Genomic DNA, 19,740 nt, shown 5'->3' with positions numbered 1-19,740 from the left:
AAAAAAAACTCATCTCAAAGAAGCAAAGTAAGTCTTGTATCTGGCTCACCAGAAGATACAACCATGCAAGGAAGAAGAGAATGGAATGTGAGATTTAAAGGGTTGAGAAAAAAACAAAACAAAACAGAAAACCTCTACCACTTCAGAATTCTATACCTGGTATAGGTGTCATTGAAAATGGAAGAAATAAGGACTTTTTCAGACAAGCCAAGGAGTCAATTCCCCGAAAAGAGGTAACAGTTCTTAATGTAGATGTCATAAACAACAGAAAATCCTGGCTCTTGATGTATCTTTATTCTCTTTTTCCTTCTTGGGCATGTGGGAATAGGTGCACTAGATGTGATGGACTTCATATAATTTCTTGAGTAAATTTCATTATTTAGGTATTGCTGCTGGGTGTGGTGGCGCACACCTGTAATCCCAATGCTAGGGAGGCTGAGACAGGAGGATCATCACAAGTACAAGCTGCATAGCAAGACCCTTTACAAATAAATCAATAAATAAAAAATTTTTTTAAAATTTAAGTACTGCTGATTGCAACCAAATCATGAAGTTAGACTAGCTTACTTTGTGGAGCTGGTTACTTATTTGAGCCACAGGGAGCTGCATAGGGATCACCTACTGCTCAGCTTTCTTCTGGCCCAGGAGAGTACAGACAAGGCTGGACACACCCACCAAGGACACACCCGCCACAGTCCTGGGCTCTGCCTCTGGAACGCTCCGTGTCAGCACCCATACAGTGACCCTCTCCTCAGCACCACTTCAAGGTGCAAACTCCAGGAGTCATCACTTAAAACTTTAGATCTATTTCTTTATGAATATAATATCCAGGGTACGGTAGATGCTATTTAAAGTCCTAAGTTTGGGCTGGTGAGATGGCTCAGTGGTCTAAAGCACCTACTTAGAACAAGCTTAGCAAAGCACAGGGACCACGGTTCAATCCCCCAGCACCACATGCCAGCCAGCCCTGCTCCCTGGTGGGCTGAGCTGGCCACACACACACACACACAAATAAATAAAATAAATAAATAAAATTTTAAAAATATATATAAAAAAAATAAAAAATAAAGCCCTAAGTTTTAGTATTGTAGTTTATAATCTTAAAAGAAATCATGAATAATGGAGGGAAACAACAATCATTTCTGCCCTTTCTTGCCTCACTCAGGGCTGATGATAACACAGGCAACTGTGACTTAAATGGCATTTTATGTAAAGGAATGCAAACCTAGAATGTCACCAGATTACTATTGTACTCTTCAGAAATGCAGCTTTACAAACATTTTCTCAACCCTTCCTTTTTCACTACTGGGAACGTTTTCTATTACTACCTTTTAACTTGTGTGGCCACAATGTTAAATTGGCCACCAGCCTACAGATGTACTTCTCAAGACTTTCAAATTGTGACACATGACCAAAAATGACATGTGATTGATGATCTTCAATGGCTAATTTAGATTTCTGTATGTGTGATTTAGTTGATAGGAGAAATCCCTAAAGATGCATGTGAAGCAGGTGGTATAAGAAAAGTAGGGCCAGTTTGGAAAATTCTAGAATTAAAGAAAGGGGCAGGAGGTTCAGCTTAGTGGTGCAATGCCTGGCAAACCTGTGGCAAGCATGAGATCCTGAGTTCAATTCCCTGTACTCCCCCGCAAAAATAGAAAAAAAAAATTAAATTAAAGGAAGTTCTCAGTTAGAACATTATTATGGGAAGACTCCCGTGGGCTGAAATTGCTATAGGAGGCTTGGGAACCTTATTTCCAAGTACCGGTATCCTAGTGGCTATTTAATTTTAAATTGCTTTAGTTATTTAAACCAACAGGCTCTCTCATGCTGGCCGCCCCTCTATGGGTATTGTGCCTTTGCTCCTGTAGGCGGCAGGCCTGGATTTGTTCCAGTAGTACTACTGGCCTCCTTGGCCTTTTTTTCTCTGTTCTCCTTGTTGGGCGGGTTGCAAGCTACACTAAAGCTGTTGCCTTTGTCTCAGGCATGTTTGGTACCAACCATTAAAATTCTGAGATGTGAAAGGGGAGAGTAATTTCTCAGTTCAACACCTACTACACTGCTTTGATTTTTAATTCTTAACAATGTAGAGCCATAGAAATCCTTCTTAGTAGTTCCAGTTTGGAAAGTCCACATGTAAGATATCCTTTATATTAAATATAGCTTGTTGAGAGGTTAAAGGGCCAGATAGTAGCAATGTAGTAGAAGTAAGGTGTCCTTCAGCAACTTCCCTCTGTTGCTGTCTCTGCAGTTGGGGAACGCTTTCCATTGCTCGTGGTGAGGGTCACTGCCGGGAATACTGAGGAACCTCAAGTGTGTTTCCTCTCTTATAATCCGTGGAGTTGTTTCTACTTATTTCATCAAGATGAATTTGCATGGTTAAACTGACAGAAATGCATGCGAAATTATGTGATCGGGCTAGTAGATGGTCAGGGTTAGACCAGAACAGTTCTCTTAGAAACTCAAGGTGTGAGTCTTCGGTGCTTATTCACTGGTAGCAAGCTGATGTAATTTTATTTTAATAAAATCACATCTTAGTTAAAATATGTAGGTCATATCATCCCAAAACTCATCTTTTACAAATTTACATGATAAGAGAAATAGACATACATACAGATCAGGAAAATATTGATTAAAAGAGAAATGTACACTCACACTCTATCATTGTTCTTATGTTGATATACAAAAAGTGGTTGTAAGAAGTAGAAAGTCATTGTGCATATTATATATGGTTAGACATGATGTCATAGGCATTTAATCATCAGTTCTAAAGTACTTTCTCCTTGAGGCTGAGTTCTGGCTCATTGCATGGTTTTATAATTACAACGATTCATATTCATTGCAAAGTTTCAGTCATACAAATTTGGATTAAATACTAAGAGGCTTCTTTTTTGTGGACATCAACAGGCCAGTGGTGCCACCTCTTGGCAGATTCTGCTCAGCTGACTTGTTGGAGCTGTAGTGCACCCCAGCAGCTCAAGGCTGGACCCCTAGTTCTCCTCCCCTCTCCACACAGGCACTCAGCTACCTTCATGTGTGCAGCACATAAGCACTGGGTGGCTACAGGCCCTGTCTGGGGAGTGGGGGTTGCATGAACAAAGGTCAGAGGCACATTCTCAGGGGGAGCAGGCAATGGCCAGTTCAGGAGCTTAGTTCAAAGCCCTGATGCTCCAGTCTTTGCTTGTTTTTGAGTGGATAACCCGGCAATATAGCACACCTTCCTGATAGTTAGTGAGGCATGCATTTTTTTCAATTTCAGGGAAATTTTACTAATAACATTATTATTATTATTATTATTATTATTATTATTTTACTAATAACATCATGACTTGCTTTTTGTTCACAGTTTGGGTGTAGTGGCCAATTAGGCTGGACTGGGTCTAACAGTTCTTTGCAGAGACCAGCTGGAACCAGTGAAGTCTCCTCAGTCCTCTGCAGTCTACCTTTAATTGTACCTGTCACATTTTGGTTTCCTCTTTACATGATCTCTGCAGCCCCACCACCGCCATTTGGGTCTAAGATGAAATCAACACTGGAGTTGGTTCAAGAGGTTTTCCACTGGCCCCCAGCTTCCCCCAAGTTGTCCAATGCAGTACCTTCATCTTCTGAAATGCACATTATGTTACCATGCTTAGGGAGCTCTTCCTGCAACGTAACAGCTTGACTGCTCTCTCTCCTTCTAGGAACTCTGTTTCCTGCAGAAACCCCTCTGTTCCCCAGCACAGCTGCTGTGTGGTTTATTACAAGTGCCTTTTTGGTGATAATATTTAAACATGGATTTCTTTTTTTACAGTTTAGCAATTAGAAACAGTGTATGCTGGCAGCACAATAAATAAACTCTCTCTTAAAGTTTTATCCTTAAATTTTCACCTCATATTTAATCTTAATTTAATCTTAACTTTCATCTTAATTTAATCTTCTGTTAAAATGAGTTGGCAGTGTTAGGGTACTCTCAGCTGTGGTGGGTCACACAGAATCAGGACTGTGCACCTGTCCTGCCTGTCCTAATCCTCATTCCTCCTGGCCAGTTTGCCAAAAGTTTGCTGCTCCTTCCTCTTCCTAGATGGCCCCTCCTTCCTTTCACCTTTAAGTCTTCCCCAAGTGCTAGACCTAGGCAGCCCCCATGAGGCCCATGCAGGGAATCTATCTTCTTTGGATGCTTGTCCACCTGTCCCATCCACCTAAAGGAGCACAGGACATGTTCCATTTCATTTCTAAGTTGACTTCCAAATTCCAAGTCTGTGGTTTAGCAGCTGTGGAAATTTGGGTTATTAGTATTTCCGAGTCCATGTTTCCTCTTCAGAAAAAAGTGAGCCCCACATGAAATATCCTACCTGATATTTCATACCTGAATGAGACAACTCACATATATAAAGTGTGGAAGTGGGAAATCCTCATCCCACCTCTCTAGGTAGAGGGAGGGAGGGAGGGAGGGAGGGGGAGAGAGAGAGAGAGAGAGAGAGAGAGAGAGAGAGAGAGAGAGAGAGAGAGAGCACACTGGCAGGACAAAACTCAGAGATTTGTTCGCTCATCATAGTTGAATTGTAAACATAGAGAAAGATAATTATAGCACGGTAGACCAGGACTGTGGAAGCAAAATACACTGGCTAGTTCTCCAAGGAATGGAAGCCCACATGGAGACAAGGAAGAAGTCACATGGGAGTAATGTTTACAAACCCTGTCACCTAGTGAGTGGGTTGGGTGAGTGAGTACCACACAAGGACCAGGGCTTGACTGGGCACCACAGGGGTCAGCAGAGAGGTGTTTCCACAGAGCTCCTATGGAGCTAATGAATTTGCTAATTTTTGACCATCTGGCTTCACTTTTTCTGTTTAAGAAAATAATTTTTCTTAAACAGCGGAAAAAATCCATTTTTTAATTTGGACAATGGAAAATTGCAAGTAGAAATAAAATTGGTTTTAAAAACTACTTAAAATCAAATTAATATTCCTTTACTATGCATGTTCAATACACAAGCATTCTTGATTTGCATATATCATTACTACTATGCTGCCACTGGAGAATATTAAATAGAAATATAATTTACTCAGCAGAATAGGTGCCTGCTTGGCAAGCACAGGGTCCTGAGTTCAATCCCTGGTACAGCAACAAAGAAAAAAAAAAAAAAGAAAGAAACAAACTTAATTTAGACAAACACCTAGAGTGGACCTAGTGTTTCCAGAAACTCCTGGTTAGGGTAGAGATGAAGCAGGAGGAGAACACAGCCTGAGTTTCCTGATACCAGCTATAACCTGTTTTGCCTCACTAGCGGACACAAGCAGGACAGAAGAATTTTAATCCTGCACATGCAACACTGGAATGAAGTGTTACAAGACTTGGTAACTGTGCTGATGTCTGTGTCTTTTACCCAGAGATTATAATTTAATTAACTGACTCATAATGAATTCAATCCATCAGTTCATCTGGGGTTTTGGAATTTTTTACCCCCCCCCCCAGGTAAGCTTTCAGACACTACTGTGCTAGGGGCTAACATACTATAGTAAGAAAATGAAATATTCTATGCCTATCATAATTTTCCTACGTACATTTGAAAATTAAGTTTTTCTTAATGATTTTTTAGGTTTATTAAATTTATTTTGCTGTATGTTGAGAAAGGGTCTCTCTGTGTAGCTCAAGCTGGCCTTGAACTCACTGTGTAGGGCAAGCTGCCCTTAAACTTATGGCAGTCCTCCTTCTCAGCCTTGTGAATGCTGGAATTATAAGCATGTGCCACCACGCCCAACTAAATTTAGTATTTTAAAAAATGATTTGAAATACTGGGGCCTCACACACTTGTGAGAAATAATAAAAAACAAATACTTTCTATCCAGTTCCCCTTGTTGTAATATCTTGCAATGTCACAACCAGTTTATGGCAGGGGACATGTTCAACATACACATTCCTATGAGCACAAAACTCCTCCTCTTACCCCTCAGTAACCACACTGCTTCCCACTCCAATTCGTGATCTGTAAGCCCTGCCAATCACCAATCTTTCCTCCATTCTAGTGCTCTTTTCACTTCAAAAAATGCAATATACATGTGATTTCCTTCATCTTACCTTATGGTCTCAAACTTAAATATTTCATGGTTTCTCCTATCTGAGAAATTCAATGTATAAAATGCAAAATAAAAGAGACAATAGGTAATAGAGAGATGAAACTTTGGGATATGAGAAGGAACTGAGAGACAAAGTAGGCAGAGGGAAGGGAGTAAATGAGATTAAAAAGGGGGGAACAGTAAAGTACTGTGTGTATGTACCAAGTCTCTACGAGGAATGTGGTAAGTACCACACATTATAGATAGATAGATAGATAGATAGATAGATAGATAGATAGATACCCAAGAGATGCTAGAGGAGGGAATTAAAAAGAAAGAAGATGTGTTGTACACAAGTACTAACTTCCCATGAAGAATGTAATCATTATGTACTTAAAAAATGTACCAATAAAAAAGAACTTTATAACGCATTAGCTCTGTCTTTGTGAAGTAAGTGAATTTTGGAATTGAGACAACTCATGGTACTGAAGAACTATAAGAGTAAATACTCTAAATCTTGTAATAAATTTAGTAATTGTATGAATAATACAATAATGAGACTTTATTTTTTTAAAAGTAAGTTGTATATGGTGAGATTTTTGGACTTATGTGTAAACATAAGAAGTATATATTTCTTTATGCCTATTTTAAAAATATATTCTAATTTTTAAATCATATTCTGTAGAGACTTAAAATTCAACATATCAATACCTGATGAAAAATACCTGTTCCATATTATGCCTAAGATGTTTGATATGCAGACAGATAGTGAGGTTAAGCTCAACAGCCTAAGTTGTATGGTAATAACAATAAGCTTGTCTTCTGGATGGTTAACAACCTAAGTTTGCAGACCAAAATTAGACAAAAAGGAGGGCTGCAAGGAAAGCCAACATTTTGGCCCTAGCCTTCCAAGGTCAATTAAGACTAAGGACACATGAGAACTTGTACTGTAACGTCATGTAACTCAATAGTGTCCCAAATTTTCTGATCAAAGAGATTATGGGGCCAAAGAGGAAAGTGATTGATGATGTAGAGTGTGCCTAAGGAGAGTCACATGGAGAGAAAACATTCTCTCGGGCTTTCACAGAGAGCACATTGGCCAAGCAATGGCCGTGACTGACAAAGGTTGACACTGACAAAAGGTTCTACAATCTGAGGTACAGGATCTCAGGATAAATCCTGAGGGGATTTCACTGACCTTATCAGACCCAAAAGCTACAACTCTTGTTGCATAGGTCCTGCTTTACCTTGGTCTTAACCATCCAGCAGAAACGTATAAAAGTGAAATATAAGAAATAAAGCCATGCTGTTATGTTGAGCTGTAGGGGACTCAGGTCAACAATTTCTGTCATTACCAGTTAAACAGAAGACCCAATGTTATTATGGGCTACTGGACTCTTTTAGAATATTTTGCTGAGTTTACACACCTATAATATTCAAATAACGGAACTTAACAAAAAAGGGGGGATACAGATGAATGTCCATTTTGTATCTGTGTATTCAAAGTGGTTAGGATAGATATATAGTTACATTCTCTTAATGAATAGAGTGATTTGTTCTAATGGTGTTTGTAAATAGGATATCATGTCTGCATCTTGTACAGCAATTAACCAGAAGGAAGAATGTATGCAATGTGTTAATTATTGAAACTGTCCCACCAATTTGATTTGAAAAAAAAAAAAGTTATATAAATGTAATGCCAAGTTACGTAATCTTTTGGGAATTGATTTTTTTCATTTGACACAATCTTCTTGAGATTCATTATCATGGCTATGTGTAAGCTCTATCCTACTTCAATGATAAGCAATTCTGATACTTTATAACAGAGCAGTTCCAAATCGTCTGAGCCATTCCTTAACACTCTCACTACTTTCATTATCCATTCATCACCTTGTATATCATTATAATGTATTTTTGCTGTTTAGTCTATATAAGTACAATGGTGAATAATTTTAAAGTAATGTATTGAGAAAAGAATATTAACTTTTCTGAATATCTTTAACCTCCTAGGGACAAGCTTTCGATGCAATTTAAAGAGATTCTGCATATTAATTTCATGATAAGCTTCTCAAAATCACTTTCTTCTATTTCTTCCTCCTTTTGCAGTGGGCTGAAATGATATTAATGAATATAGGGATCTGAAAGAATGAGTTGCAATTGAATTGTAATAAAAATAAAGTAGAAGGTGGAATGAGTTCCAGATCTTAATTCAGAGCCCAAGGATAACTTCTAAATCTGGAAAGCAGCACCAAGTGCCCATGCACATTTGAAAAACTGAGTTGATCTAGTTTCATGTTCCTCATCCTCTAATTTCATGATGGCTGCAACTTGTTCTTTTCACCCATTTCTCTTTGTATGATAGACACACCTGCTTCTATTTGCTTTTTCTGTAATATGCACCCAGTTCCACTCCCAGTAGCGTGTCTTGTCTTCACACACGGTTCTGTAGAACTCAGGCCACATGTATGTTTGTCACCTAATCCTGGCCAGTGCTAAAGTGATGATGCTGGACATCTGCATGACTGAGAGTTGGGGGTAACCTGGGGCACTTTGTTTCTGAGCATAATATTCACCTCAGGTGTAGAAACTTATTGGTGCTATTTATTTTTTTTAGCATTCAGGTAAGTAGCCAGGCTAAGCAATGCAGGAAAAGTACGTATTTCAAAAAAAATCTATTGAGTCTTAACAGGGAATCTTGTACCATAACTTTCCAGATGTTTAACTTACAGTGAGTGTGATGACACATACAGGTGTGTCTGTATGATATTACACTTTTCAGTCAGCATTTATCATCTCAAAGAGATTCATCTTTATGCACAAATTATTGTGGTTTTTGTTTTGATGTTATTTTTGAATATTATTTTCATGGAAAGTATGTAATATCACGTACAAAGAAGCTAAGAATTAATTTTCCCTAGTGAAAGGAAAATGGATGGGAATCATTCAAACAGTTATTTAAATGGTAGGAAACATAGTCTTTGTTGTAGAGGTAACTTCTGAAGTGTATTCACACACACACACACACACACACACACACACACACACACACACACACCCTGAGAGTACAGGGAACTGTATTGGCTTGGTTCTGGGGCAAAATACATGTCATCTTTCTCATACTTGTCTTTCAGATGGAACTCCACTGAGCTGGTGGGTTGCAAGAACCAATGAAACACACTCGTACTGGAGAGGCTCTCTGCCTGGCGCTCACAAGTGTACTTGTGTGTCAGAGGGGAACTGCACTGATTCCCAGTATCACGGCAACTGCGATGCTGACTGGAATGAATGGTAACTTCCCTGAGCACAAATGTAGCCTTTGATTCCTTAATCATGCATAGTGAAACATCAAATAAGTTGGTATAAAAACACAAAATATATTCAAGCAAGTTAGAAATGTAAGTTTGGATAAAATACATTCAACGAATCTGAGAATTAAATTTCATAACCAAAGATTTACAACTTTACTGTGAGTACCATATAATGTGCATTTTATTTTTCTTAAATTGGGAACTTGGCAAGTGTCCCACTCCTAGAAATGAAGTACCCATCTCCGAAGTTGTGTTTAAATAATCATTCTTGTACTCATACAGTGCAATGTGCTCCTAGAAGCAACTTAAAAACTATATTCCTTCAAATCTTTTTCTTGAGTAGATGTGGGATAGCATACTATGTATTGTTTTCTTTGAGTTTACCAATAGAGGGGCTGGGTGATGGCTCAGTAGAATAAATGCTTCCCTGGCAAGTGCAAGGGCCTGAGTTCAATCCCCGGTTAAGAAAAGAGTTTACCAATAAACATCAGCACACTGGAACTGTGAGATGGCCTGCTGAGAGGACTGTTTATTCTGTGGAACCCACACTCATTGAAGTCTTATTTTATAACACTTTATGGTTGGTTTCCTATTGCCTTGGGGAATGTCACTTTTAGGATATAAAATCAGTACTGAATGGCTTCCCATCTGCAGAAGGAGGAGACAGGGAAGCTGAGAGCTCTTGGTGCTCTGGCCCTCTTTCCCGTGTGTACTCTTTTCTCTAAAGCAGCATGCTGTCCTTGCATGACACATACTTGTCCTTTTGTTTGGTGGAAAACTTAGATGAAGTATTGTAGTCACATCCTAATTTGAGGGAATTATATGGTTTTTAAACATGTTTACTTTGAAGTGGCCAATAAACAGATCTGAGCCAACACCAAGAATACAACTGCTCTTAACGTTGCTTCAACTGTTGCAGAATATTTCATAAATGAGGATGTGCATGAAACAGGTGGCAGAGAATTTTAATTTCTCTTGCTTTTTCAAAGGAAATTAATTTTAGTCAGTTTTTAAAGATTGAATTTATGTGCATCTCATGAAGACTTTTTTACACTGTAAAACACAAAATCTATAACTATATAGTATTAATTAAGATATAGAACTATTACAGGGCCTGCCTGTGAGATAGCTCAGAGGACTAAGCGCCTGCTTAAGCATGCTCAAGGACCTGGGTTCAATCTCTGGTATGCAGCCCCAGAATCCTGGGTGTGGTGGAACATGCCTATAATCCCATCCCTGGGGAGGCTGAGACAAGAGGATCATCACTATAAGTTCAATTGTCAAGGATAATGTGACTCAGTATCTTAAAGCAACACTTCTCAGTCAAGCACAGTTTTAAGTCAGAGAAGCTATTTAAAATTATTTGAAGATAATTTTGTCTCAAAGGGAGGGAGTTGTTTTTGCTGGTATCTTATAAATCAGAATTGCTGCTAAACACCCTAGAATATGCAAGACAGTGCCATAACACAAAAGTATACATCCCAAAATATTCATAGTACTGCTATGAGAATCTTGTATTAAAATGTCTTTCTCCTCAGATTAATGTATAAATTTAATGAAATTTTGAGCTAATGCCAAGTGCTTTACTTGCCAGTGTGGATTATAACAAGGTAGTTTCAAAATTTACATGGAAACTTGGAATGAAAGAATAGGCCAGATGATTTTCTTTTAGGTAAGATTATTGTTGAGATGAAAAATAAGAAGGGACCAGTCCTGTCAGATGTCATGACTGATTATAAGGGCCAGCCAGATAGCTCAGCAGACTAAAGTGCCTGTGTAGGCAAAGCACAGTGGCTGGGGTTCGATCCCCAGCATGCCATGCCAGCCCCGTCCTGGGGGCAGTACTGAGACAGGGGCTGAGACTGGGCGTGGTGATGTGTGCCTGTAATCCCAGAGGCTGAAAACAAGAGAATCACTACAAGTCTGATCTACATAGTGAGACCCTGTAGACCCTGTACATAAAAGACTGATTATAATGCTATAATGATTAATGTGAGTTAAATTGGCCAAGAGATAGGCAGTTAAACCAATTAAATAGAAATTGAAAACCTGGAATTTTTCACATGAATTAGCTGTGTATCATAATGATTGTGTTATTACTGACCTAGTCCCCAAAACAATTATGAAATCTAAGATGTATTTCCCCCTTTATAGCTCTACGGTTCACCAAACCAAATCCCTTGGTAAATAATTAGCAGTAGATTTTAGAACTTTTTATACTGTTTACAAGTTTAGACTATATAGGTTGGATGTTACTTGTCCAAATTGCTTAGGACAAGAAAGGTTTCAAATTTTGGAATTTTTAGAATTTGGAATAGTTGTATATAGCTAATGAAATATCTTAGAAATGGACCCAAGTCTACATTGCCTGAAGTTAATTTTATACAATATTTTTAGTGCAGCTGAATTTTGACTTTAACCATCACAAAAAGTTAATAGCACTATTTCCACCGTGGCCTACTCCCAGCATTTCAAGTTTCAGATTGTGTGCCACTTCCCATATTGGAGTTTCCAATTAAAGATGTGTTAAAAAAAAAAAAAACCGCGGAGGATAACAGGAAAACAAAATGGAAAGATCCCCACTGATTAAGATGCTCTGTTGAAGTCTGCTACCCATGGCAAATCTTCAGCGTTTAGTGTTCCATGTAAATCTGCAGAATTGGGATCTGCTTGTACCAATAAGAAGTCAGTGAAAAATTGTTTTCCAATGTTGCACTCAGATTGACTGCCTTCCTACAAGAGACAGAGAGAGAGGGAGGGAGGGAGAGAGAGAGAGACAGAGAGAGAGAGAGAGAGAGAGAGAGAGAGAGAGAGAGAGAGAGACTGACTGACTGACTTAGTATCTGCTCTAATGCCACTGAGATGTACTAGTGTTGTATTACAGTGCCTTGTACAGAAGTTCACATTTTAAACACAACATCAATAGTGGAAATTGTATCTTTTATGTAAAATGGAACCTTTAAATTAAAATATCCTTCATGAATAACTAATGAAATTGCTTTTCCCTACTAGTCTATAATGATAACAGATATAGAAACAGGTGCTTTTGATGCCTTAAACATGGAGTTTCTCGCCTTTCTCAGACTTATTCCCAGCTCATCTACCCTAAGTCCACTCTAGAAATAAATGGTGCCGACTTTTGGTAATTATGCTCTCTTCTTTTCACAACATAACTAGGCAAGACATGGGGGTTTTAGTCTGAAGTTTAGAAATAATCTTTTTTTAACCATTAACTATTTTACATAATCCAGAATATTTAATACACATTAACTTTATCTCTTTATATACATTACAGGTATTTCCTTCTTATAGAATAGAAATGTTAAATAATGTAGCTGTATTATTTTATTTCTAGCTTTTCAAATTTCAATTTTTGACTCCTAAAACCTTATAAAACTTCAGAAAACATTATTTTTACAAATACAAAAAGATGACTGTAATTAAGTATTAGTCATTTTCATTTTCTGCCACAGTGATACAAGGGAGAGTGTGGAAACTGAGTAATTTAAACAAATAAAAGTACACGTATTCAATTCAGTAAAAATTCTATCAGGATGAGGAAGTAGATTGAGTGATTTGTACACAGCAGAATACATATGCAGCCAAGTCACATGTAGTGAAATACCAGAAAATCACAAAAAGTAGACAAATGTCTATGTTTTGGCCAGAGAAGAAATTAGTGGCCCAGCTAGGACCAGGTTCCCAGGGTACCTCAGCTTCTCCAGACCTCTTTGTAGAGGATCCAAAATACACATTTCTTTTCCCAGTCTCTTTCACATGGAATGATAATGATGAATTTTGTAATGAAGATGAAAACAATTAACTTTTATACTGTCCCATAGGTCATTGCTTCTGAGGGCCAGAGACTGTACTTTTTCCTTAGTGTCTTCCATGCCCAACACAGTATCTGATCAATATATTTTTGTCTACTAAATAACTGGGTTGAGCATTTCACCAAACACTTTCATGCACATTAATCTGTTTATTATTTGAAATTAATCTGCTTATTTTGTTTTGGTATTTGTGGATTTCATAATTTATAAATTATCAAGAAAAGAAATACCCAATGGCCATGAAAGACTAAGAAATTCATGATACAATTATATGAAATGAATATAGAAATAAAGTGTTATAATTCATAATTATAATCAGTAACCATTTAAAAATATCCTGAAACTAATTTTGGAAGAGCAAATAAATACGTCATTATATTGAAAATATTGTGGTCTGCCTATAAAATGATTACCCTTCTTGGTTTTGCCCTTTTGTTCTCTGTGTTCAGTGAGACTGTGGATTGACAGATGAATCAAGTGTTGCTAAACTACTGCTCATGTACCAGATCCACCCACGGGCCTGTTTCTGTATGGGCCATGAGCTAAGAATTCTTTTTACATTTGTAGTAGTTAAAAAATAAAATGAATAATATTTCATGACACATAAAACTTGCATAAAATCCTAATTTTGGTGCCCATAAGTTCCTATTGCAACACAGGCATGCCCCTAGCTAACCCCTGGGGCTGCTCTCACGCTGCCAAGGCTGAGTTGCATAGCTGACGCAGAGGCCGAGTGGCCTGCAAAGCCACCTTGACAGTGTGGCCCTTTATGGAAACATTTTGATGATTCTTGACTTGGATTTTCTTTAATACCCTCTGTGCTCTTCACATACTGAAAATATTTCTAAGTGTTCTCTTATTCCTGTAATATTAGTTTCAAATTGCAATATTAGATCATAGTTCACTATGTCTGAACATTAATTAGATCCATTTTAAGGATGGGATCATTGCTTTTCAGGAACAGTGATACAACTGTCCTTTCCCATAAGGAGCACCTGCCGGTCCCTCAAATTGCGATGACAGACACTAGTCGACCTGATTCCGCAGCTGCTCATATACTGGGGCCTCTGCTCTGCCAGGGGGACAGTAAGTAGTAACAATAAAAAGCTTTCTTGTTATAATAACATGCTTTATTAGAAAAGCATTGTGTTAGCTTTATGTCACTGGCCACCTATCTGAGGTAAACAGCTTCAAAGCAAGAAATGGTTATTTTTGGCTCAGGATTCCAGAGATTTCAGTTCATGATCAGTTGGCTCCATTGCTGTAGACCTGTGGCAAAGCAGAACATCCTGATGGGGAGTTCATGGCAGAGCAGAGCTGTTGACCTCATGGCTTCTAGGAAGCAAGGAGAGAGAGGAGAGATAGGGATCCCGTTGTTCTCTCCAAGAACACATCCTCTAACCTCCGTTCCCTCCACCGGGCCCTACTGCCTAAGATTCTACGATCCTCAAGTAGCGCCAAAGCCTTCAGCCTATGGGCCTCTTGGGATATTGAAGTTCTAAGCTATGACAAGCATGGATGTGGAAGCATTATTTGTGCTAAAAATCAGTATTTTGTTAGTGAAGTACACTTTAAATATCTCTTATGCAAAATGTTTGGGACCAGGAAAGTTTCACGTTTTGAAAAATTTTGGATTTTAGAATATTTGTATAGACACATTGAAATGCCTTGCAGATAGGATCCTAGTCTAAGCATCAAACTCATTCATTATTCTTATATCATTATTTTTGTACATCTTATACATATGGTCTGCAGACAATTTTATATGGAATGTTTCATGTGCCTGTATTTTGATTGTGATCTGTCACATGGGGTCAGGGACTTGTCAAAAGAACTTGAGAAAGTTTGCTAATGTCCACATTTAGGACAGCTGAAGCACTATAATAAGTTATAGTAATCGATTATAAACCATCAAATAGAGAAAAAAAATCTAAGAGTGATACTGATATAAATTTTAAAATAAACAGAAGAATTAAAGGTCAAGGGGAAAGCTCTTCCTTCTTAACAGAATAATATGAACCAATTGAAGTAGAGGAATGATGGATTTTAGAAAGTAAGCATTGGCGACCATCATATTAATAACCCTGGAAGTGTCAGTAAATTCTAAAATCAGTGAATGAAAAAATGCAGTGGGTCATGTTAAGGCCTTTAGGTATCAAAATACTCATAAATTATAAAGAAAAATAGTAACTTCATATGAGAGAAAGGACCATTCCCTCTTTACAAAGCAAAGCTGACATGACAGAGCAGGGTGTGGTAGCACATGCCTATGATCCTATGTAATGGGATGACAAGTTTGTGCTTAGCTTGGGAACTAGGAATTTACCAAGACCCTCTCTCAAAATTTAAAGGAAATATAAAAAAAAGAGGGCTGGGGAGATGGCTCAGTAGAATAAGCACTTGCCTGGGAAGCGCAAGAAGCTGAGTTCAATCCCTGGTTCTGCAAACAAACAAAAAAAGCATCTCAGAAATATAAAAAAGGAAAAGAGCTGGGGGTATGTTCAGTACGAAGGCCCTGGGTTCAATCCCTATTAGTATCTACTATGAAAAAAATAAACAGACAAAATAATAAATGAATCTTGAGGTGACTCATTAACAGGAAAATAGCCCACCTCTGTGGTATTTTTGACAAAAATGTATAACATTAATGTAATGAATACCAGTCAAACACAAGTTGAGGAACACTATTAATCAACTGAAAAATTATTACCAAGAAAAAAAAGATGAAAGAAAAAATTATAGTCTTGACAGAAATGAAAGTTCTAGAATAAAGGACACTGGATAGACCTGAAAAATAACTGACATGAGGTTCTAGATTAGATTTTGGAGCACATGGCAAGAAAAAGGCTTTCAATGTGTTGTGAAGGGCATTTTAGGATAGTGGTCATGTGTTTGTTCTCAGTTTAAGCAGACAATCAAGAGTGTATGATCTGGCTGCCAGAGTCACATGTCCACGTGCTGTCTCCAAATCTCCACTTGGATGTCCAATAGATATTTCAAATGTAACATATCCCAAACTGTCAAACCTGCATCTTCAAAATGATTCCCATGGGAGCTGGGCCCAAATCTTCGGCATCAATTCAGGTGCCACTCTTTCTCTGGCATCCCACACCCCAGACACCACATCCCACATCCCTTTCATCAGTGTATTCTCTTGGCTCTACTTTGAGAAGGACCCTGGATCCAAACCTGTTTCACCGTGTCCATTACCACCACACCAGTTCAAGCCAATATCAGTCTTCCCTGTCTATCAGTGTTGGCGTGACATCTGGACACATGACAGCTTTGTTTCTGAGTCTGTTCAGGGTATAGAGCTCTTCTTTAAAATTTTATTAGTGCATGCTGGCAGTTCATTCAGTTTATAGTCATCTTGGGGAGTGGTTACATGCAACTACTGTAGCTTATTTCTTTTTAAGTGCACATTCCCTTTCCTCTCGGCCCCCCACTCCTCTAGTTCCCCTATCTCATTTTTCATTCTTATTGATATTGCTGACCTTAGCTCATATTATGGCACATAATGTTTACATAAATTGAAGTTGTTAGGTTCCTGGATATAGCATATCTTTATTGTGCTTATTTTTCCTCCCCCTCCTCCTCACTCCTACTTTTTCCCTTGAAATATTTCTGTATTGCAAGAGATCTATCTCCCAGTCCTTCTAGCCATTCTTATTATTGTCTTTGTTTGTACCTTTCCTCACTCAAATCGGAGATACCATACAATATTTATGTGTGTGTCTGGTTTATTTCATTCAACACTATATTTTCCAAGTGTACCCATTTTCCTACAAATGCCTCAAATCTATCATTCTTTATAGCAGACTAGTGTTCCATTACATATAGATACCACATTCTTTATCCAACCATCTGTTGATGGGTATACAGGCAGGCTCCTTCCAGGATTTAGCTATTATTAATTGATCAGCACAAATGTCCAATCCTCCAAATAATCACCCTTCAGATGTTGATGTTATGACTACATGGCATGAATGTTCAGAATGCCAAGTGAAGACTCACAGTTGTTGTCGTGTTTAACGGTAAAATGATTCATGAGAGTTCTCTTTTCCTTCTTAAAAATAGAGTCATTTTGGAACTCAGCCTCCTTCAACACTGAGACTTCATACCTGCATTTCCCTACTTTCCATGGAGAACTCACTGCTGATGTGAGTTTCTTTTTTAAGACCACAGTCTCCTCCGGTGTGTTTATGGAGAACCTGGGGATCACAGACTTTATCAGGATAAAGCTGCACGGTAAGCTGCTCACGCCGGAGGAGTCGCGCTTGCCCACTATTTATTTAGCAATCACAACTTTTAACTGAACGAAACTTTAAAGTACCGCCATTCTGATAATTGTGTTTTCTCATCCAGTATTAAAATTCCATGACTCTGCTTATTTATTTTGAATAAAGTCACACTGTTGGGCATATATCCCACAACGATCCATAAAAATGTTATACATCCTCTTAACTATAACAAACAGAACTTTGAGCCAAATTCACGGATTGTATATTAATAACAAGATATTTGACCAGTCAGCTTTTATTCATGTAACCAACATTTATTACTGTCAAAATTTAGTGTTATCAGAATTAAATGAGGTCATGGACCATTTTAAATAAAAGTACTTACGTATGAAACAAACTATATTTGTTCTGTTCTAGTTATGAATGCATATTCTATTACTGTCCAAATTTACAGTTAGTGTGTTTAGAATTGGATGATGTGGTCAACCATTTTTAAGTAAAAATTTTTATATATAGTTCTATTTGTTCCATTATTGTATGGGTACATATTTTTACTATTTAAGACTGTGGAAGATTGAAATAGGATTTAGCAAGATTGAATAGCAAAGTCCAGATAAATATGTGCAAATCAATCTTGTCTGCTCTGTGTTCTTTATCACGAACATGCCACAAGGTTTTACCATGTCTACTTCAGACTAAACTTTCTTCTATACAAATTAACCGAGGTGGCATTTATCTGTAATGTTCCTAGCTCCCTCAGAAGTGACCCTTTCCTTTGATGTGGGGAACGGACCTTGTGAGGTCTCGGTGCAGTCACCCACTCCCTTTAATGACGGCCGGTGGCACCATGTAAGAGCAGAAAGGAATGTGAAAGGAGCATCTCTCCAGGTGGATCAGCTCCCTCAACAGACACACCCTGCCCCTGCCGACGGGCGCATCCGCTTGCAGCTCAACAGCCAGCTCTTCATTGGTGAGTGCTACAGGTTTATAACTAATGTGGGAATGACTGCAAAGATAGATTTTGGAAAGCCCTACGAAAGTAGTCTACTTACAAGTTACACTTGCAAACAGCGACTCCTACTGGCACTATTTAATTATATCCTAGTCGCTTCCAGGAGCTTCTTACTTGGTACCTTAATTTGTAGGTATTATTGTCCTGGATATAGATAAGCTAATGAGATTCAGAGAGGTAAAGTAACCACCGTTATACCCAGGCTTCAATAGTACATATAATATGTGAATGGTACTTGTCACTACCACGTGTTGTGGACACTAGCAAGACATTAGCAACTATTCTCCATTTCTACAATGTCACTTCTTGGTGGAGTTAGAGAATTTGTCTTCTAATTGAGACTGTGTCTGACCAAAAACAGACCATGGTAGCCATGCTAGCAGAAATGGCACGATCTATCCCTGCGACACTTTGGGGACCACATCCCTGGTTGCCTCAGTCCAGTCTTTCCTTCTCCTGCTCTCTCATCATGTGCTTCTTGGTGATAATTAGGTCTTACACCTTTGCTTTTATAGTCCATTTGTCTAAAGCTTACAGCCATGGGATTGGAAGTCTTTCCTTTACACTGCTCATTCCTTGTTTTAGCATTGTTGCTTATTTTTCCCAAGGGGAAAGATGTATTTTTAAACCACTCCATTGTAATTTAGAAACAAACAGATTAAGGTAATGACTTTCACTTGTCTATGCATTTTTAAGAAAAGAGGTGCAGAGTCCAATTAGAAACTGGACTAAATAAAAAATATCACACAGCCTGCTTTACAGGAGGACATACAGCTTCCAGGTACTAAATATGACACAATGAATTCTATAATGTGTATCGTTTCTCTCTCTGTCTCTCTGTCTCTGTCTCTGTCTCTGTCTCTTTCTCTCTCTCTCTCTCTCTCTCATAATCGAGAGAGAGAGAGAGAGAGAGAGAGAGAGAGAGAGAGAGAGAGAGAGAAATCATGCATGGCATGGAGTATATTATATAATTCCATAAAATATAGTTTCAAGAATGGTTGGTTCTCAGGTTAGGGTAAGATGAAGCCTCCTTAGAGTACTTGAACCATAAAGCTATATGATTGTGTTGATCACCTTTTCCCTGCTGTAACAAATACCTGAGTTAATGACTTGCACGAGAGAAGGTTTCTTATGGCACAAAGGTTTTCACCTTGTGGTCAGGAAGTGAAAGAGGAAGGAACCAGAGTCTCCACTGCTTTAAAAGTGGGTATTCCATTAAGCCCCATTTCTCCTCTTCTTCTTCTTCTTCTTCTTCTTCTTCTTCTTCTTCTTCTTCTTCTTCTTCTTCTTCTTCCTCTTCCTCTTCCT

General features: G+C 38.2%; 1 protein-coding gene across 1 annotated transcript in view; it reads left to right on the top strand.

The window, feature by feature from the left end:
• The window catches only part of LOC101577617 (contactin-associated protein-like 3), a 114,265-nt gene that overhangs the window by 78,217 nt on the left and 16,308 nt on the right, over positions 1-19,740 (top strand). Inside the window, exons 10-13 of the mRNA XM_023723560.1 lie at positions 9,170-9,326; positions 14,138-14,265; positions 17,257-17,427; positions 18,172-18,390. Coding sequence (XP_023579328.1) covers positions 9,170-9,326; positions 14,138-14,265; positions 17,257-17,427; positions 18,172-18,390 — 675 coding nt within the window. The remainder of the gene's footprint in view (positions 1-9,169; positions 9,327-14,137; positions 14,266-17,256; positions 17,428-18,171; positions 18,391-19,740) is intronic.

The sequence above is a fragment of the Octodon degus genome, unplaced genomic scaffold (assembly GCF_000260255.1).
Source record: "Octodon degus isolate 3935 unplaced genomic scaffold, OctDeg1.0 scaffold00100, whole genome shotgun sequence".
Classification (NCBI taxonomy): domain Eukaryota; kingdom Metazoa; phylum Chordata; class Mammalia; order Rodentia; family Octodontidae; genus Octodon; species Octodon degus.
This window is presented reverse-complemented; position numbering and strand designations above follow the sequence as displayed.